The sequence below is a fragment of the Cervus elaphus genome, chromosome 15 (assembly GCF_910594005.1).
Source record: "Cervus elaphus chromosome 15, mCerEla1.1, whole genome shotgun sequence".
Taxonomy (NCBI): domain Eukaryota; kingdom Metazoa; phylum Chordata; class Mammalia; order Artiodactyla; family Cervidae; genus Cervus; species Cervus elaphus.
This window is the reverse complement of record NC_057829.1, coordinates 25,213,515-25,235,244: the sequence shown is the minus strand read 5'-3', so window position 1 is coordinate 25,235,244 and position 21,730 is coordinate 25,213,515. Positions and strand designations below refer to the sequence as shown.

General features: G+C 38.8%; 1 protein-coding gene and 2 non-coding genes across 3 annotated transcripts; all 3 read right to left on the bottom strand.

Annotated features, from left to right (window-relative positions):
* Positions 1-5,981: 5,981 nt before the first annotated feature.
* Positions 5,982-21,382, bottom strand: SRGN (serglycin). The gene is made up of 3 exons (XM_043926465.1): positions 21,227-21,382; positions 11,486-11,633; positions 5,982-6,873 (listed from the first exon to the last, which is right to left on the bottom strand). The coding sequence occupies exons 1-3, from the start codon at positions 21,297-21,299 to the stop codon at positions 6,642-6,644; spliced, it is 453 nt and encodes a 150-aa protein (XP_043782400.1). The 5' UTR covers positions 21,300-21,382; the 3' UTR covers positions 5,982-6,641.
* On the bottom strand, positions 10,047-10,116 carry LOC122709763. The gene has a single exon (XR_006345725.1). It is a non-coding gene; the product is annotated as a small nucleolar RNA U2-30 (small nucleolar RNA).
* On the bottom strand, positions 10,239-10,318 carry LOC122709764. Its single transcript, XR_006345726.1, has one exon. It is a non-coding gene; the product is annotated as a small nucleolar RNA U2-19 (small nucleolar RNA).
* Positions 21,383-21,730: the final 348 nt, after the last annotated feature.

Sequence of the window (21,730 nt, the reverse complement as noted above, 5' to 3'; positions counted from 1 at the left end):
AGAAGGCAAAGTGGCTGCCTGAGGAGGCCTTACAAGTAACCGAGAAAAAAAGAGAAGCCAAAGGCAAAGGAGAAAGGGAGAGATATAACCAACTGAAAGTAGAATTCCAGAAAATAGCAAGGAGAGATAAGAAGGCATTCCTAAATGAACAATGCAAAGTAGAGGAAAGCGATATGAAGGGGAATACAAGTTTTTACAAGAAAATTGGAGATACCAAGGGTACATTTCATACAAAGATGGGCACAATAAAGGGCAGAAATGGCAAAGACCTAACAGTAGCAGAAGAGATTAATAAGAGGTGGCAGGAATACACAGATACAACAAAGGTCTTAATGACCCAGATAACTATGATGGTGTGGTCACTAACCCAGAGCCAGACATTCTGGAGTGTGACATCAAGTGGACCTTAGGAAGCATTACCATGAACAAAGCTGGTGGAGGTGATGGAATTCCAGCTGAGCTATTTAAAATCCTAAAAGGTGATCCTGTTAAAATGCTACACTCAATATGTCAGCAAATTTGGAAAACTCAGCAGTGGTCACAGGACTGGAAAAGGTCAGTTTTCATTCCAATCCCAAAGAAAGGCAAAGCCAAGAATGTTCAAACTACTGTACAATTGAACTCATTTCAGATGCTAGCAAGGTAATGCTCAAAATCCTTCAAGTTAGGCTTCAACAGTATGTGAACTGAGAACTTCCAGATGTACAAGCTGGATTTAGAAAAGGCAGAGGAACCAGAGATCAAATTGCCAACATCCATTAGATCACAGAAAAAGCAAGAGAATTCCAGAAAAACCTCTGCTTCTTTTACTATGCTAAAGCCTTTGACTGTGGATCACAGCAAACTGGAAAATTCTTAAAGAGATGGGAATACCAGGTCACCTTACCTGCCTCCTGAGAAGCCTATATGCAGGTCAAGAAGCAACAGTTAGAACCAGACAGGGAACAACAGATTGGTTCAAAATTGGGAAAGGAGTACATCAAGGCTATATACTGTCACCCTGCTTATTAACTTATATGCAGAGTACATCATGTGACATGCCGGGCTGGATGAATCACAAGTTGGAATCAAGATTGCTGGGAGAAATATCAACAACCTCAGATATGCACATGATACCATTCTAATGGCAGAAAGTGAAGAGGAACTAAAGAGCCTCTTGATGAAGGTGAAAGAGGAGAGTGAAAGATCTGGCTTAAAATTCAACATTCAAAAAACTAAGATCCTGGCATCCGGTCCCATCACTTCATGGCAAATAGATGGGGGGAAAGTGGAAACAGTGACAGACTTATTTTCTTGGGCTTCAAAATCACTGCAGATGGTGACTGTTGCCATGAAATTAAAAGACGCTTGCTCCTTGGAAGAAAAGCTATGGCAAACCTAGACAGCATATTAAAAAGCAGAGACGTCACTTTGCTGACAAAAGTTGGTATAGTCAAAGCTTTGGTTTTTCCGTATATGGATGTGAGAGCTGGACCATAAAGAAGGGTGAGCACTGAAGAACTGATGCTTTTGAATTGTGGTGCTGGCAAAGACTCTTGTGAGTCCTTTGAACTGCATGGAGATAAACCAGTCAATCCTAGAGGAAATCAACCTTGATTATTCATTGGAAGGACTGGTGCCGAAGCTGAAGTTCAATACTTTGGCCACTTGATGTGCAGAACCAACTCATTGGAAAAGACCCTGATGCTGGGAAAGTTTGAGGGCAGAAGGAGAGGGGGTTGGCAGAGGCTGAGACAGCTGGAAGGCATCACTGACTCAATGGACATGAGTTTGAGCAAACTCCAGGAATCTATGAAGGACAGAGAAGCCTGGCGTGCTACAGTTCATGGGGTCACAAAGAGTTGGATATGACTTAGCAACTGAACAATAATAACATGATTTATTTAACTAATCATACCTATATAATGAAGACTTCAAAAAAACCTAAAGGACAGGGTTCAGAGAACTTCCAGATTGGGGAACCAGAACCTTCCACTTGCCACTGTGCCGGGTGTTAGGGAAATTAAAATGGAGGAAGTCTTGTTCAGACTTCAGAGACAAGAAAGCAGAGCAAGCCTCTCATTTTGCTTCTGGCCTGCCTAAACACTGCCCTGACCATGTGCCTGCTTGTGAGTGCACCAGTTGTTACCAGTAAGCCAAGCACTATAGATAAGATAGGGAAGCCCCTGAAAATCTGGCCAATCCCCCAGGGTCTGAAAAAATCTCATCACTCACCAGATAAACAGCATTGTAAAAAGATTAATGTGAAACCAGAGCTGCATTTTTGCTCTTAAACTGATGATTATATCAGTTTGTGGCTCTGGATTATAAACAAGAGCCCCCAAACTCAATTTGAAATCTTGCCCGTGGCGGGGACACACTGCCCAGGACCTTATCCCAACTGGGACTCCAGATTGCTGTTACTTGGGACTTCCTAGTGCTATTTCAACCTGGATGTTAGTCGGCCCAATTCAGTGATGTATGTACTGTTACTCTCTGCTATTTCTATTTATCTTTGCTTTTAATGATCATATGTTGAAAGTAAGTTAGATAATTCACTATTAAATATTGAAATTATGCACTTGTGTCTGATTCATGTCGATGTATGGCAATAACCACCACAATGGTGTAATTATCCTCCAATTAAAATAAATTAATTAAGAAATTTTTTAAGATAATGTTAAAAAATTTTTTAATATTAAAATTGCTTATTTCTGTAAAATGAGTGGTTTCTTTTGTTAATGAATCCTTCAAACCTGAAAGTTAAAACTTTCAGCAAAACACCAGGCCCTGAACTCCACAAGGACAGAAGCTCCTTTATTTGGGAACTCATTTTGGGTATCTCTTCATCTAGCTTCAGTTATAAGCTTTTACAATAAACTGGTGATTGAGTAAGTAAAATGTTTCTCCAAGTTCTGTAAGTTGCCGTAGCAAATTAGCAGAACCTGAGGAGGGGGCCATTGGAAGCTCCAATTTACACCCAATCAGTTAGAGGCATAGGTAACAATCTAGGTTTGCAACTGGCATCTGAGGTGAAGAGAAGTCTTATGGAACTGAGCATTTACCCTGTGGAATCTGATGCTGACTCCAGGTAGACCGTGTCAGAATTGAGTTGAATTGTAAGAAACCTAGCTGATGTCAGAAACCTGCCTGTTGGTGTGGGGAAATTCCTCCCCACTACCTCACTACCCTACCCCTACTGCAATGGAATTGGGTGCAGACCGTTACCAACTATCTTACCTCTGAAGATGCCAGTCTATAACTTTGCCCATCAGGCTTCCCTGCTTTCCATTCTGACCTTGCTCACTATGATAATTGTACCATCTGGCTTCCGATAGCTGAACACCTTCACCTGGCCTCTCTTGTTTTGGGATGCCCATCATTCCCATTGCTATTAGTGAGCCCAATTCTGTAACAACATTCTACCATCAACTCTGCCCTGTAAGGGGAGAGCTACCACTGATAGTTCAGAGATGCTGTCCCTCTTGCCAGCATATTCTTCATTGCTTTGACTTTCCTACAGAACCAAGCCATTTGGTAGGTTTTTAGAGCTTACATAATCTGTCCATTCTAGCATGCTCACTTCCTTAAACTTTTTGACCCCTTTTCCACTGTCTGCCATAGTAGTTCTAGAATTTCTACTTAAGGTGAACTTTTACTTTCTCCAGGCCTCTAAGGGCCATTCTAGAGTATGTCAACACTTTCTCCCAGGGTTCTTACCAGGATGATAAAACCTGCTTCCCGGATGAGTACTCCTGTTGCAAGAATGGGGACCCTTTCAGGGCCTGAGAGTAGGCTCTTGTCTAACACTCAGAATTGAATTGTCTGAGGAGAACACTTGCTGACCAAGTGAGAGATTATATTGGCAAGGGACACGGGCAGAGAACAGCAGGGTAAATGAACCTAGAACTCTTCTGCCACGTGGCTCCCAGTCTTAGGTTTTATGGTAATGGAGTAAGTTTCCGAGCTGTCTCTGGCCAAACAACTCGAGTTGTTTCTGATTCAGGGTCCTTTCTGGTGCTGTACACATTTACCCAGCCAAGATGGATTCTAGTAAGAAGGCTCCTGGGAGGTTGGTAAGACATATTGACTTGTGTCTCTTCTCCCTTTTGGCTTTTCCCAAATCCTTCCAGTTGGTGGTAGCTTGTCAGTTCCACCTTCCTTGCTTGGACCTCCTGTTGTTAACCATCTGTAACTCATACAAGTGGTTGCTGAGGTGCTTGAACAGGGTAGGGCAGTTTTGGTCAGTGATTCCCCTAACACTTCTGTATTGGTGAACACTTCCTTATCCAATTTTATGATTTGTCTCCATCCTTTGATCTAGCACACTTGGAGTTGAGTTGGGCTTCCCTAGTTGCTCAGAGGTAAAGAATTCGCCTGCCAATGCAGTTCAATCCCTGGGCTGGGAAGATCCCCTGAGAAGGAAATGGCAACCCACTCCAGTATTCTTGCCTGGGAAATCCCATGGACAGAGGAGCCTGACGGGCTATAGTCTATGGGATCACAAAATAGTCAGACGTGACTTAGCGACCAAACAACAATAGAGTTAAGTCTCATAGACACTCTCTTGGCTTCTGAGGTGCATAACAACTAAGTTCTGCAGAACCTTCACCTTTCCTCCTCACTAGGCCCAACACTCTCCTGTTGGTTTATATTGTAACTTTAGTTATGGATCTGTTGGCTATGCAGGGAGGCAGGGCAGACCTTGAGAGAGAGTGCACATGGTCTTAAAGGGCAGAGGCCTCTTAACCATCTTCAAGCCAGAGGAAAGCACTAATTTTTAAGGAGTGGGCCTATTCTATAAAACCAAAGGGTTTGAAGAAGTTTAGGGGTTCAAATTCTGAATGTATCGACCCAGATACATTTCTACCCAGATGTCCTCATTTCTGAGGTCCAATACTTTGCAAATCAGGGTCCTGATGTTGTGTAACAGACTCGGTTAGAGTGGCACCTTAACATTCTTGAACTCTGCTATTCTTCTGATTATATCCTGGGCCTGGGCCTCAACTTTTCCTGCCCTCCCACTGCAGAAGAGAGTTTCTTAATATGTTGCTGAGGAGACCCATTGGTTTTCACAGTTAGTCTTTAATTAACCATCCTTGATCTTTCATTAATTACCTCCAGCAAGAGCTATCTAATGCCATCATCTTTATAATTACTACTTCTCCATATTCTCAGATGTTTCATATACTGCATCCTGGTGCACTTCCTTCCACTGATACACCATCCCAGTTCATCATCAGTGCAAGTTTGAATAATTGCAATGCTCTCTTGTGTGTTTTCTACATTTATAGCCAGGGATAGGGTCCTCATTACTAGCCAAGACAGTAAGTGATCCAGCTCCAAAATCTCATTTTAGCAACTGCTTTCTCCCTGTCCTAGCACCAACTTTCACAGGTTGGAATCTCCATGGAAGAGATATTGATATGAAAACTAGTGTGCACAAAGTTTCTAAGGGAGCTCTCTCAGGGGGGGGTGTAGGGAAGCAAGACTAAGTAAAAGAAGAAACCGAGCTACAAAGCAGTCCCAACAAAGCCTCAGCCAAATCCTCAGGGAATTCTGAACCTGTGATTTCCCTGCCAAGTTGTTCCAAGTTCAGGGGAGGAATCTGGTATCTATATGCCCACATGGACCAGGCATTGGGTGAAGGTTGCTGTGAGAAGAGGTGTGGCCTTAGACAAGGTGCATCTCTTACACAGAGGTTAATTTCAATAAGGTATCAGTTCTGAAGAGGGGATCTAGATAGTGCAGGATCCTTGACAGGCTTTTCAAAACAAGGGGGAACAGGGATGGGTACAGTATAGCTTTCAAGAAGAGGAAGTGTTTGGATAAGAATAACCCTCTTTCTGTATAATGATTGTTTTCTTCATCTGCTAGTTAATAGGATTTGATTCTAGTTATAAAATTTGGTCTCACTGTAAAGTAACTTTACAGTTGATGATAATCTAGAAACATTTAAACAAAAATAATCCTTTCATGAACACAAGAGAGCCCAGACAGTGTAACCCTTTGATAATACTTCTGCTTTAATAGACTGTTTGCAAACACATAGATATCCAGGGGAAAAGGTAACACAGCATGAAGTATTGAGAGCACAACTGTGCTTTAATTTAGGTGTTAAGTTTCTAAATGTGGCAGCAATCATACTTCAAAGCAAACAATGTCCACTAGCTCGCAAAAACATTTGATGGTGATATTAGAACAGTTAACTTCATATTGTAAAACATGTTAAATACCTCCTCTGTACATTCATGGTATGTTGCATCTGTGTTTTTCACAAAAAAGGGGCATCTCTAGATTTCATAATCAGAGTCGGCCTCATGAAGACTTAGATATGAACTAGTGCCTCTCAATTTGTTTCTCAAACTAAATTTTTTTAAAAAGAGTATAATTTATTCTTTAAAGCAATTTTATAGATATGGAGAGTCTCACTAATTTCATGGTGATATTGTTGAATATGATACATAAGAAATGCAGGTATTTTCCAAGACAACAGGATAGATAAAGGATGCTTTAAGAATCCATGAGAAAAAAGATGATAAAACTGAAAAATCCTTTTCAGATGTTTTAAATTTTCTAAAAAGCTTTTTGTCCTCAAATTAATCATTTAACCATGGTATACAAAATGCATTGCCTGGTGTGAAGATGGGAAACCCTTTCTTTTATATAGTAAAATCCTCTTCTGGTCCGTCCTGCCCCAAGTCCTGGTTGTATGAGCGCAAATTTCTCTCCCCAGATCTAAAATTGTAATAAAAAGCATCATTTCCTTCTACTGGTTGGTATTCCTGTTCTATTTCATTTAGGAAGTCACTTCCAGATCCTGCTTCAGAGCCTGATCCTGAGACATCCTCAGAAAGAGGGAAGACTTCATTCAAATTCTTGGAATTCGTCATTCTGAAGTAAGAAAAAAAGGGGGAAAAATCATTAAAGTTTGAGACATAAAAAGATAATCATAAAACATTTTTTAAGGTAAGAAAGTAAATGTAGTGACTCAGTTGCTGAAATTAGAAGTTAGAAGTTTCCCAGTTATTTAATGCTTTGAAACAAAAAAATAAGTCAGCCTTTCCACATGTTTGCATATACTTACTGTAACTAACTCATTGCCTTTATCAATTCCACATCTGCTCATTGCAGATGGATACAAAATGCTATCACTAACATGACAATCCTATATTTGGAATTTCTTTTTCTTTTTTTTAACAGAAAAGGCCCCATTTTTACACTTTCTCCCACTCAGTAGATAGATGATATTTTTCCTAATTTAAAATTTCTACAGAACTTCTAATAACTTAACAGTACTTCAACAAAGCTCACTCTTAGGTAATTCTTGGTAACAAGTCAAGAATTATATATACCAACATGTTAACATTTCAGTTTGTGTGTGCTCAGTCGCTTAGTCATGTCCAACTCTTTGTGACTCCATGGACTGTAGTCCGCCAGGCTCCTCTGTTCATGGGGATTCTCCAGGCAAGAATACTGGAGTGGGTTGCCATGCCCTCCATCATGGGGTCTTCCCAGCCCAGGGATCGAACCCAGGTCTCCTGCATTGCAGGTGGATTCTCTACAGACTGAGCCACCAGGGAATCCCAGTTTAAATGTTTACAAAGCTTTAAATTCCCTCAGAATTTTTGCCAGTGTGAAGGAAAATAAAAAAGCACTGAAATTGGGAATTCCCTGGTGGTCCAGTGGTTAGGACTCCAAGCTTTCACTGCTGAGAGCTCAGGTTCGATATCTGGTCGGGTAACTTGGATCCCACATGCCAAGCAGCCAAAAAATATAAAAAGAAAAAGAAGAAAAGTAAGTGCTTTCACCAAGCATTCTGGGTAGAAGGTAGAACCAGAAGGGGTTGAGGAGAGGAGAGGGGTGATAGTAAGCAGAGAAAGGGGCAACAGCTGGAGAGGAAGCAGAATCAAAGAGAAGATTTTACCTAAAAGTAGGTGATGCTAGAGAATGTCTGCAGACTAATGCTGGCTTCAGAGTGTGGACTGCAGAATTAGAGTCCTGGAGGAGGTGCATGAAATAAGATGCCCAGCACAAGGAAGGTGGCCTTAGAAGCTGCCACAGTCAGAGTCCAATCAGGAAACTTAACCTAAATATTTAAGACAGGGAATTGCTTACACATGAGATGGAAAAGAAGGAAAGCCAAATAGGGAACAGTGAGGAACTCCAGAAATGAGCAACAGAAAGAAAACACTTCTCTCCCTGGGCTAGAAGGACAGTAGAGAAAGTGGTACTACCTAAGCCCAGGGACCAAGAGCACTGGTGGAAGCTGAAGTCATGTATGAGATATTAGCCTTGCCAGAGGTGCCAGCAAGGCAGGAATGAGAAGAAACATACTTCTCTCTCCCTGCCACCCATGCTGAGCAATCTCCCTTCCAGGCATCCCATTGGCCAAACTTGGCCACAGATCTGGGAGTGTGAGAAATGCAGATCACAGGGATCAGCCCTCATCCTTCCACCCAATACAGAGCAGGGATGGGGAAGGAGAAATGCATCTGAGAGCAAAAGAGTCCAAGACTGACACAGGAGAGGCTATGCATCCATAGTGACAGGAATTTCAGAGCAGGAAGGAAAGTTACTGGCTGAGAAAAAGGAAGATTATACAGATTAAAAAAAAAAAAACTATTTAAAGGTTATGTTCTATTTATAGCTATTATAAAATATTGACTATATTCCCTGTTGTATAATACATCTTTGTAGATTTTTTTATTCATAGTACTTTGTACCTCTTAATCCCTTGCCCCTGTCTTGCCCCTCCCCACTTCCCTCTCCCCACTGGTAACCACTGGTTTATGCTTTATATCTGTGTTATCTCTTTTTTGTTATATTCATGAAGTTGTTTTATTTTTTTAGATTCCACATATAAGTAATACACAATATTTGTCTTTCTCTGACTTATTTCACTAAGCATAATACCCTCCAAGTCCATCCATGTTGTTACAAATGGGAAAAATCTCTTGGATTTTTATGGCTGAGTAGTATTCCAATGTGTGTGTCCGTGTGTGTGTGTGTGTGTGTGTGTGTGTGTGTATCACATCTTCTTCATCCATTCATCTTGTTGATGGGCACTTATGTTGCTTCCACATCTTGGCTATTGTAAATAATGCTGCTGTGAACATTGGGGTACGTATATCTTTTCAAATTAAGTGTTTTCATTTCCTTTGGATAAATATCTAAGAATGCAATTGCAGGATTATATGGTAACTCCATTTCTAGTTTTCTGAGTTTTCTACAGTGATTGCACCAATTTACATTCCCACTAACACTGTACAGGAGTTCTCTTCTCCTACATCCTCACCAACATTTGTTAATTGTGGTCTTTTCAATGACAGCCATTCTGACAGGGGTGAGGTGATATTTTTTGTGGGTTTTAGTTGCATTTCTCTGGTGATTAGTGACGCTGAGCATCTTTTCATGTGCATGTTGCCCATTCTTCTTTGGGAAAATGTCTATTCAGATCTTCTGCCCATTTTTCAGGTTGTTTGTTTTATGATGTTGAGTCATGTGAGCTGTTTATATATTTTAGATAGTAACCCCATATCAGTCATATCATTTCCTCCCATTTCAGTAGGTCATCTCTTTGTTTTGCCAATGGTTTCTTTTGCTGTGCAAAATCTTTTATGTTTAGTTAGGTCCCATTTGATTACTTTTGCTTTTGTTTCCTTTTCCATAAGACACAGATCCAAAAAAATATTGCTACAATTTATGTCAAAGAGTGTGGAAGATTATGGAGATTTGAGGAGGGAAGAAATAGTATAAAATAGCTGTTTTGGAGGATTTAGGTTATTCCTCTAGTATTTTAGATTAAATGAATTAGTATTGAAATCCATGACTTAAAATAATGGAGGATGTTGTAACATCAGGTTCAAACTTTGTGCTGGAGAATTAAAACAGAAGCACAGGGTTGCAGAGTTGTATTTTGAGGATGGTGATGATATAAGTTCAGTGATAAAGGGGGTTGCCAGTATCCCCAAAGTGATAATAGGCTTAACTGGTTTGGACACAATGACTTATGTGGCTTTCAGAAGGGTGATTTTCTTTTATTTATTATTTTTTTAATTTAATTTAGAGCTCAGATCAAGTGTAGAAATCTTTATACTTATAAAGGTCTGTAGTAAAACCTTTTCATCATTGCTCAGAACTGATCAGCCTTTTATACACACACCTGCAGCCAATTCTCACTCACCTACCAATAAGTCCTCAGTTATCCATTGTTGCCTTTACACACATGCACACCTTATTTTACATTATTCTTTGCTTCTCAGAACTATGGAGATCATGCATCAGGTAGACCAGGAGGTCTTCAGATGCTCAGATTTGGCTATTTTCATAATTGATCCACTTTATTTTTAAAAAAAGATTTATATATTGGCTGTGCTGGGTCTTTATTGCTGTGAGTGGGCTTTCTCTAGTGGCAATAGGCTGAAAACTACTCTCTCGGGCTATTCTCTAGTTGCAGTGTGCAGGCTTCTCACTTCAGTGGCTTCTCTTACTGCAAAGCACAGGCTCTAGAGGACGTGGGCTCAGTAGTTGTGGCTGATGGGCTTAGTTGCTCTGCGGCATGTGGGATCTCAATTCCTGGACTAAGGATTGGACCCACGTCCCCTGCATTGGCAGGAGGATTCTTCCTGGACCACCAGGGAAGTCCCAGGAGAGTTACTTTCTATTTAAGCCTGAATATTAAAACTTTTATGATAATTCTTTTCATAATATATCTTTGCCACGTGTAACTTTGATATTCAGTGAAATAATGGGCTCTAATACAATTCAATTTTTTGTTACTTATGAATTCCTATTGGATCCTTTTTGCAAGTATAAGGCAGGTTTTATTTGATCAAGAGGAGGTATGGCTTTCTTTTTTATGAGTCACAGCCACTTATTCTTCCTTCCCCTAATTTCTTTTTTTTTATCACTACTATCTAAACAGAACACTTTTATCACCCCTCAAAAATCCTGTACCTAATGGCAGTCACTCTTCATTCCTCCCTCCCTCACAGCCCCTGACAACCACTTTATTTTCTGTCTCTATGGATTTTGCCTATTTCTGTACACTTCTGGTTTCCTTCACTTTGCATAATGTTTTCTGGATTCAGCCATGTTGCAGCATTTATCAGTACTTATTTCTTATGGTCAAATAATATTACACTTTATGTATATATCAAATTTTGTTTATCCATTCAGGTGATAGACTCCTACTGGATTTTAATATATAATGTGCTCTATTTACATTAATAAAATAATGTTCAATTATTTTCAATATCTATTGGTGAAAAATATTCAATTTTTGTTTCTGCCACCAGAAAAAGACCTTGCAAAAGTGTGAGTCATGTATTCTTGTGCATCTCATATACCAGTAAATACACTACAGTTTCACCCTGTACTATGCAGTGAAAACTGAACCATGGAAGCAAGAGCCTAAAAAAAAAACACTCTGGGCAACCCTTCTACCTCCATGCCAAGATCTCAACAGAGGTTGACAAAAGTAAAATCAAGAAAGTCCACTTACGAGAAACGGTCAGCCCTTGGAGGTGGGATTTTGCTGGATACAGTTGGAAGTAGATCAAACTCAGGTCCCTTTTCTTCAATGCAGTTTGCCGAATTACTGTCAGGATTGCAGCGTACCCACTGGTACCTGGCTTTCTGCACAGGAGAACCTGCCCAAACAAGGAAACCTCATGGTCAATACTCATGGTCAATAAGTATCTCTTGCACAGCTTCTAATCACTCTTTCCCTAAGAAATTTTTAGTTAAATAGATTTTAAATTTGGTAGGTAAGGTGTGAACAGGTTTTATGACCATTTCACCCATTGTTTCCCAGCCCTTTATACATAGTTCATCCTTCTCATACTACACCTGTGCAAAGTAGCCTAGAGTTTAACATTAGAATAGGCTTTGGCAGTTAGCTGCCTCTGCTACTGGTGACCTGTGAAACCTTCACTTCCCCGAGTACCCACCAGAAAATTCAGGTACTAAAAGTGTCTCTTTTTCATAAGCTGGTCACAAAAATTAAATGAGAAAATGCATGTAAAGATCTTAACATAGTGCCAGGCACACAGTAAATAAACACCTAATATTACTAACTATTATTGTCTCTGTACTATTATTTCCATTTTATACAAAGGAAAACTGAGGCTGCATAGGTACTAAGCACCCAGAATTCAACCTTCTATCTGACCCCAAAGTCTGTCTCTTCTGATACAGATGAGTCAAATTATGTTCAGAAAGGTTAAGAAATGTACCAAATAGTCCTGAAATATTACAGAACCCCAGTTCTTTGGGGCCATGTGGTATTCTTGAGAATGAAAAGCAGATTAAAAACTTAATCTCTTTCTTTGGCCTCAGATCTAGTCAGAGATTTCAAAAGTCAAGGCTCTTCTGTTCACCAAAGCTGGGCTTTCACAGCCTATTTTAATTTCTACATAAAAGGCTCCATATCCTGTGTTAAGAGGTTATATAGGAGATCTCTTATTAATTTACGGAATAAATTTCATTCCTCAGTTTAGCAAGGATGGAGCCCTGGTGGTGACAAATACTTCACTACCCTGCCAAAGGATCATCTCCTCCCCACCTCAAGTACATATTTGATTCACACAAGTACAGCTAATCGTCATCTAACATGAAGGAGCACATCTAAAACTCCTGAAAAGCAGAAAAGGAGATTTTGTTAGGGGCACCACTGACTAAAGCTACCTTGTCCTGGCCAAGCACAGTCATAACCACTTGCTCGAGTTATCTATCATACAATAGGAGGTCCTGGTAAAGAATGCAGACTAACAAGCTACCACCCGGAAGCATTTGGGAAAGGTCAAAAGGAAAGAGGAGATGACAGTCCATACGTCCTACAAACCTCCCAGAATCCTCCTCACTGGAATCCATCTTGGCTGAGTGATGTGCATGCTACCAGGAAGGACCCTGGGTCAGAATAACTAGCCAGAGATAACCTGAAAACTAACCCCATTACCATAAATCCTGAGGCTGTGAATTCCATGGAAGAGCAGTTCTTCTGGGTGCCCTACCCTGCTGCTCTCTGCCCGGTGTCCCTTCCCAATAAAGTCTCTTGCTTTCTCAGTATACGTGTCTTCTTGGACAATTTATTTCTGCGTGTTAGACAAGAATCCACTCTCAGGCCGTGGAAGGGGTCCCCCTTCCTGCAAGAGTTTTAAAGCCCAGTACATTATTGTTCCGTACAGATTGAGATGCAACTGATAACACATATTTAAGAAAACTAAATAAAATGAAGAACAGTGTTGTAGATAATCACTGCAATATTTTTTGCAGTACCAAAGACTATAAAATTAAATGTTAGTGAATTAACGTGCAGCCTCCAATACTATGCAGCTATTAAAAGAATGTGGCAGTTCTCTGGGTACTGATATATAATAATCTCCAAGTATGTGTGTATACATATTACATATATGTATATGTATGTGTGTATGTGTGTATACATATATATGTATTTTTGGCCATGCTATGTGGCTTGCAAGAATTTAGTTCCCCAAACAGAGATTTGAACATGCCCTCAGTAGTTAAAGCATGAAGTCTTAACCGCTGGACTACAAGGGAATTCCCTCCAAGGTTAAAAAAAGTCAAGAACACTATGCATTTTGTGTTACCATTTGTATGTGCTGTGGATTTTCGGAATTTATTTACATACAAGCTTACATGCACAGAACACCTCTTAAAAGATACACAACAAACTGATCATCTTGGTGGAGAGAATTGGTGGCTAGAAGAGAGTGGAAGGAAGAACACTGACTTTTCACTGCATATCCGTTTGAACTTTTAGATTCTTGAGTTATACTTATGTATTTTTCAAAATTAATTATTTTTATTTTTACTAGCTTTATTAAGGTGGATTTGACATTCAATAAGCTGTGCATATTTAAGGTGTACAATTTAATGTTTCAACAAGTGGATACAGCATGGAACCATCACCACAGTCAAGGGGATGAACATATCCAACATCCCCCAGAGTTTTCTTGTGCCCCTCTGTGACCCTGCCCTTCTCCCTCCCTTCTCCTGACTCCCCCCAACCCCCGCTCAATCATCAGTCTGCTTTCTGTCATTATAAATCAGTTTGCATTTTCTAGATTTTATGTAAATGGACTCATGCAGCTACTTGTCAAAAGTTTTCTGACTTTAACTCTGGGTCTAGAGGGCTCTCTACCTTTTATAGTACTCTCCTAAAAGTGGAGAGTCTATTTAGATATTCCTTAAAACTTTGAAAAATGTAGCAAACAAAGAAAAAAAGTTACTGCTAATCTCATTACCCAAACCCCTAGGGACTATAAATTTTAGAGTTTTCTTTTTTTCCTTCTGAGTGTATTTTTCAGAGAGTATGCACAAGTTGTTTCCCTTCTCAACTATCAGAGGTTGAAAACTGGAGCCTCTACCAAGGTGAAATTCACTTTATATCTCAATGGGATGGCCAAGGACTTTGTTCCTAAAAGACTGCAGACCCACAGAATTTTGCAAAATGTTCTTTTTCCTTATGAACCTCTATTATGTTTATTTATACTCAACTTTGTCTTAGTTAATATTTCTGATTAATTTTATAAATACAGCTTTGTTAGCTTTCATTAAGATATACATATATATGAAGGGAAATATATAAAGAATTCATGATGCTGTTCACCCTAGTATTATTTAAAATAGGAAAACAGTAAATAACTAATCAAAACAAGAGAAAACACTGAGATTAATTATGAGGCATTAATATGAGAGAATATTAACCAAACAGAAAAAAGTAGTAGCTATGGAAAAGACTACATAGCATCATAGGAAAATTTATATTAAAAAATGAGTTAAAAATAGCAGAATGCCATTCTATGCATAATAGTTGTTATTGCAACTACATATACAGATATGGGGGGTGGGAGGAAATACTCAGAAATAGTTACAGTGGTAGGCTCGGGTGATTTTTTTCCTCACTTTGTTTTCTAAATTACTGTAATAAACAGTATTCTTTTAAAATATAAACAAAGCAAAGACTCTAATGTAGAAAGTAAATGTTTTAAATGGAAAAAAAGAGAAAGTAAATGTTCTCCCATTGTTTTCCTTCTTTCTTTCTTTCTGTCTTGCTTTCATTTTTTTCTTTATTTTAGGACTACTACTCTGTCATACTCTTCCACATAGTTCCTGAATATAGCTTACAAATTTCTGGTCTGGGAAACTAGTCATCCAGAATGGGTTAGCTTTGTCACTGCTTAGAGGCTGAAGGTAAGGTTGCCAGATGACATCACAATGGCCGACCCTTACTAGCTATATAACTATAACCTCCCTGTACCTCAGTTTCCTCATCCATAAAATGGGGACAGTAATAGATCTAATAATAAGATACAAATATTAGGTTCTTAGAATAGTACCTAGCACCATGGTCAGAGCTCTTTAAATGCTAGTTTCTGTGATGAAGAGGAGGATAACAATGACCTATTGACCTATCTCTGATAGAGATAAACCAAATTTAAATTCCTGTCCCACCATTGAGCACCTCTCTGATTCTCAATTTCTCATCTTTGAAATGGGAATAATAGTATCCCAAAGAGTTCCTGGTGGTTCAGCTGGTAAAGAATCCACCTGCAATGCAGGAGACTCAGGTTTGATTTCTGGGTTGGGAAGATTCACTGGAGAAGGGATAGGCTACCCACTCCAGTATTCTTGGGCTTCCCTGGTGGCTCAGCTGGTAAAGAAACTGTCTGAAGTGCAGGAGACCTGGGTTTTATCCCTGGGTTGGGAAGATCCCCTGGAGAAGGGAAAGGCTACCCACTCCAATATTCTGGCCTGGAGAATTCCATGGACTGACTGTATAGTCTACGGGGTCGCAAAGAGTTGGACAGGACTGAGCAACTTTCACTTCCAAAGAGTTCCAGTTTAAACAAGATAGAAGTATGTGACACATCTAGCACAAGCCTTTGTGTACGGTAGGTATTTAATACATTTTAGCTCTTCCTCCCTCCCTGATTCTTTCTTGAAGAAGTTCGGCATCTAATGAATTGCTGCTTAGAAGCTTCATCGTGTGAAGTCAGGTGAAAATTCAACATCTGCTCCAGCAGAGGGCAGTGTCTTCACACCCTATGCCATCTAGACCAATGCAGTCCAACAGAAATAAGAGGAACCATCCGTACATGTCTAAAATTTTCAATATTAGGACAGTCATATTTTAAAAAGTAAAAAAGAAATAAGTGACCTTAATTTTAAAACATTTTACTTAAACCAATATATCCAATAAACAATGTAAGTTATTAATGGATATTTTACTTTTTTTTTCATACTAGGATTTTAAATCTGGTGTGCATTTTGCGCTTACACCAGGTCTGTTTGGACTTGCCATATTTCACACATTTCACGTGCTTAGTAGCCACAAGAGGTTCCTGGCCACCATTTTGGATAGAGCAGGTCTAGACATTCTCCTCTATTGCCATTGATGGCTGAGTATCAAACCAAGAAAGTGCTTGCATAGACAGGAAGTTAAACAGAAAAGTAAAACTAATAGTTTATGAAGAAGCATCCAAATGAAAAATCGTATCTTTTCACTAGCGTAAAAAACACAACTTTGATAAATTAGAAAACTAAAATACAAATTCTTTCTAGAGTTTAGCATCTCAGATTTTAAAATTTATAATGAGTTTCTTTTTTCTTTTTTTTTTTTTGAGAGAGAGAATGTGAAAATTCTCTTAAGGCAAGACATTTCTTTCCAACTTTTATTATTATTAGCTGCATGGCATAGCACATGGGACCTTAGTTCCCTGACCAGGGATCAATCCCATGCCTCCTGCACTGGAAGTGTGGAGTCTTAACCACTGGACTGCCAGGGAAGTCCCCAAGAGGGGTTTCCTTTTTTGGGTAATGAAAGTGTTCTAAAATTGACTATGGTGATGGTTGCACATATTTGTGAATATACTAAAAAACCATTGATGTACACTTTAAATGGGTGAATTATATGGTATATGAACTCTATCTCAATAAAGATGTTCCAAAATTTATAAGAAGTCAAAAGTAGAAGTCCATCTTCCCCCCAAAAATGTTTATCTAATTTGAAATTGGGGCTTCCCTGGTGGCTCAGCAGTAAAGAATCCTACAATGCAGTAGACATGGATTTGATCCCTGGGTCAGGAAGATCCCCTGGAGAAGGAAATGACTACCCACTCCAGTATTCTTGCCTGGGAAATCCTATGGACAGAGGAGCCTGGCAGACTACAGTCCATGGAGTTGCAAAGAATCAGACACGACTTAGCGACTAAACAACAACAACTTGAGACTGATGATTTTACTTCATTTGTTTTAATTTTAAAAAGTTTTATTGGTATTTAACATATTCAACCCGGCACACAATTCACTCTTCTAATATGTACATTTCAGTGTTGTTTTTTTTTTAATTCATACATACATATTCATAGGTATGTGCAACTATCACCACAAATTTAGAACAATTTTATCATCACAGAGAAATCCTCTGTCCTTTAGCTATCCAACTCCTATATCTTATGCGTCTCATCCCTAAGTAACCGGTAATCAATCTACTTTTTGTCTCTGTATTTTTTACCAAATTGGACATTTTATATAAATAAAATAATATGAGGTGGGTTTCTTTTTTAAGTATAACTGACCTATAACACTATATTTGTTTCAGATGCATAACATAGTGATCCTCCATTATTATACATTACAAAATGATTAACACAGACTGGGGATCTTAAATCTGCTTTAAAATAAAGAACGTGGTTACAGATACCAAGTTCCTGATATTTATTCAAGAGTGTTGGTAGGATGTGAAAATTCAACAGTTCTAGCCCTCCAATGTGTGGGAATATCTTGATTCTCTTTTGCTTGAGAGAAGTGTCTTGTGATTACGTAATTTAAAAAATAAGAGGAAACATGCTCATGGACAGAAAAATGATCTTCCTAAGAGGTCCCACTTACAGATCTCTTAGTTAATTCCATAGTGGATTCAAGGAAGAAGAACGTTTTTTATTTGGAACCACTTCCCTCACTGCCTACACCTGTCCTTTCTTTCTGTGTCTCTGTCTTTGTCTCTCTTTCACATATACACAGAGTCTACTAGTCCTACTTTAGCAAAACACTTTCTATGATTAAACATTACCATTTATAAAAAATAAACCTCTGACACTGGGCAAATAACTTACCCTAGTAATCTCTCTGTATCTTTTTATATTGTAGTATCAGTATTTCCCCAACGTCATCACAGTTTACTAATTTCCTATTCTTAATGGAGACTTGCTGCGGGTTTGTTAGAAAAACTTTAAAATTGCCATGTTAGGGGAGAAAAAAGATCATTTTCATTCATTATTTAGTGGCATCCAAACAAACATCACTATCTAAGTTGGAGCTGCTTCCTTCTGGCCAATCAGTTGCACAAGATTCCTCACTCTTGTGTGGTTTGACAAGCTATAAAAAGTTCCAAGTTTACTTTCAATTTCTCCCTCTCTGTCCCTCGACTCAGTGGTTTTTGTAGTAAGAGCTGTAGTCAAAGCAAGGTTGTTTTAAATAAAGACAATCTCTACCCCAACTAGAAAACAGCTAAATTGCAGTAGAAAGTTAATTTGAACTTGAAATCAGGTGACCAGCTCTGCCATTAATTAGTTGTAATGTGCATAGGGCAAGTCTCATACATTTTTTGCAAGAGGTTGATGTAAAGAGGAAATGAGATGATGAATGTAAGATCCAGTTTTCTTCTCTATAAATTGGTATTAATTCCTCCTCACAAGTAATGTGATGACCATTTACCTGAGAATGGATGCGAAATCACTTTACAATTGAACAGTAGTGAACACTGGTGGAATCAATATTATTATTGTGATCTCAGAGGCAGTGTAGAATGGACACAGGGTCTGGCAATGACCACCACCCCCCCACCCCCCACCCCGGCTACACCTGCTCATGGATTTTCCGTTTTCCTTCTTTATGGGCATCTTTGAAAAAGAGAGTTAATAAAACAATTTGGGATTCACAGGCCTTATCAGTAATCTGCTGGAGCTCTACATTAAATTGATTACCTATCTGTCCTCTCCAGGGTCTCCCACACCTTGCCCAACCTCCTTCTCTTTGCACTTGGTAGATGGGCTTTTTATAGCATGTTTTTATTTCAGCTTCACTTATAGTCACTGATGTGGGCTGAATTGTGTTGCTCCAACTCAATGTATTGAAGTGCTAACCCCTAGTACCTCAGAATAGGACTGTATTTGAGTCTTGGGACTCAATAGAATAGACTATTTGTATTTGGGACTTAAGAGAGATAATTAAGGTATAATGAGTTTACACGGATGAGCCCTAATCCAGTATGGCTGTTGTCCTTATAAGAAGAGAAGACCAGGACACAGAAACACACAAAGGCCCATGTGAAGACAGAGATAAGATGGCTATCTACAAGCTGAGGAGAAAAGCTTCAGGATGAAACCAACCCAGCTGATACCTTCATCTTGGACTGCTAGTCTCCAGAACTGTAAGGAAATAAATTCCTGTTGTTTAAACCACCCAGTCTGTGGTACTTTGTTATGGCAGCCCTAGCAGATTAATACAGTAACCTGAGATGTTTCGTTTCAGTAAAAGCAAGTCAAAAGTCTAGTGGATTTGATCGGTTAAATCAATGGGTTAAGAAAAAAAATTATTTTTAAGCGGGGAAAGAGTGCTACAGAATCATATCTGGCATCACATAGAATATTATGAAATAGAAACCTCTTTGCAGCCTTGAGTTGATGTTACACACACACACACACACACACAGAGCCAGTGGGTGGGCGTCTATTTCCCTTCTTATTCAAATGTGGGCACAAACCCTTAATTCCAATACCAACTGCACTTCTCCTTTGGAAACTCCCTAGTTTTTCAGTCTATTCATTCTCTCATTTTTGGTTCCCTTCCCAACACAGAGCAAAACGTACCCAGTGATGACATAAATACTAGTACTTTATAAAATTTTATAATAGTTTCTTCACTACTTTCTGGAAAATACCTATTATATAAAGAACACTTTTGTTTTCATTTTAGTTTTCCCTATTGAATCTTAGTGGGAAATGTGACACTTCTGGGAGATTTTAAAGATGTAAAGATTCATAGAGCTCTGGTCAGAGTAGACCCAACACCAACAAGTCACTCAGGTCTGTTCTTCAAACACAGACTTGACTGCCTGGATCTTGTCAGAACACATTAGGGAATTATTTCATTGGCTGAAAGTTTTCCCTGAAAGATTGGAGTAAAGCCCGTTTCTTACAATCAACAATGTTTTATCCTTTAAAAAAAAATAGATTAGTGGGAAAGTTTCATCAACATTATTTGCTGGTTTTTCTTCAATAATTGCATAACAAGAAGAAAGTGATTTTATAAATTTCCAATATATAATGAATGTATCTGAGGTTATGTGTACAATTTCATTTCCACCAGAAGTAAAAACAAGACAACTAGAAGTCACTTCGAAGAAACATATCTAGGATATGTGCATCACTATGGCTCAATATTTCCTTTACGATTTGGAGGAACTTAGTGTTTTTCTACTAGAAATTCTCCCATCTACTTATCAGGCCATGACTATAATCCCTTATTTACCAAAGGAGAAGAAACTGTTTTTCTTACAAACTGATCATTTTCACTTTCTTAGTCATTAAAGGTTTTTAAGTTGTTTTATTCTGACTAAACAATCCTAAATGATAGACCTAACAAGAATTTTCCAAATATGCTGTTTCTCTGAGCAACGACACAATTACTAAAATTCTTTGGCCTTTCTTTAAAATCGGAGAGGGTATTCATTAGCTATGTCTAAACATAAGTGAATTTTCACTAAGAACCAGGTTTAAAAAAGGAGAGAAAATACAAGCACATTTACTCTGATTTTAAAAATAGTATTTCCCAGTGTCTAAATTTATGACATCACTAATCATTAAAACTTGAGATAGATATGGGCACTTAGAGGTAAACCATTTTCTCTATTCCTGTCTTGAGCCTTTAAAAATTTGTAAGCTATTTTCACCTGACAATAAAATAATACATTTCAATCATTTTAAGAACTTACAAGGCTGTAGCTGCCTCAAAGTGTAACATTTTTTTTTTTTTTGGTACCAAACTTAACCAACTTCACTCTAAGGAGTTCAGCTACCCCAAATTCTTTTTTTTTATTTTTTCTTGGCCTACTTTCCCATAATATACTATATTCTATACCTTAGAGTGAATATAATCATTTGTGTGGACCCTGGGGCATACAAGAAGATTATAAGGTGACAAGATTACTGGGTCTTACCTCGAACTGAAGATAAAATCAGGATGAAGGCAAGAGGCAGAATAAGCCTAGGGCACTGGAGGAGCACCTGCATGGTGACCAGCTTGCTTCAGCACCACCCGCACACCAACCTCACAACAGGGAAGTGTAGCCGGGTGCTCTCTGTCCCTTTTAGAGAAGGTTCCAAAACCGCAAACCCAGCCCAGAAGACACGTCAGTTTCCTGAACAAATAGAAAGAGATCCACATCAACCCCAGAAAGATTTAGAAAAAAAAAAGAAAAAGGAAGCAAAATAACTATTCATACCCGTTACGAAACTGCAGTGAACTCTCCCCAGGTCTGCTTTCTCAAAAGTTTTGTTGTTTGCCACATGCCTGTTAGAAATTTTTCCCCACTGAAACAGTAGAATCAGCATTCAGGACACTTTGTTTTTTCTTTCTTCAGGTAACAATCTAAACACAAGTTTGTTAGCCCACTGCACAGCTGATAAGGGAGCTGGATGCTGCCTTTTCATCACTGAGGACC

Excerpts from the sequence above, each read along its gene's own strand:
- SRGN (XM_043926465.1), bottom strand. The coding sequence starts at position 21,299 with ATGCAGGTGCTCCTCCAGTGCCCTAGGCTTATTCTGCCTCTTGCCTTC. Across the intron at positions 11,634-21,226 it reads GATTTTATCTTCAGTTCGAG|GTTCTCCTGTGCAGAAAGCC; the intron begins GTAAGACCCAGT and ends TTGTTTGGGCAG. Across the intron at positions 6,874-11,485 it reads CCAAGGGCTGACCGTTTCTC|AATGACGAATTCCAAGAATT; the intron begins GTAAGTGGACTT and ends TTCTTACTTCAG.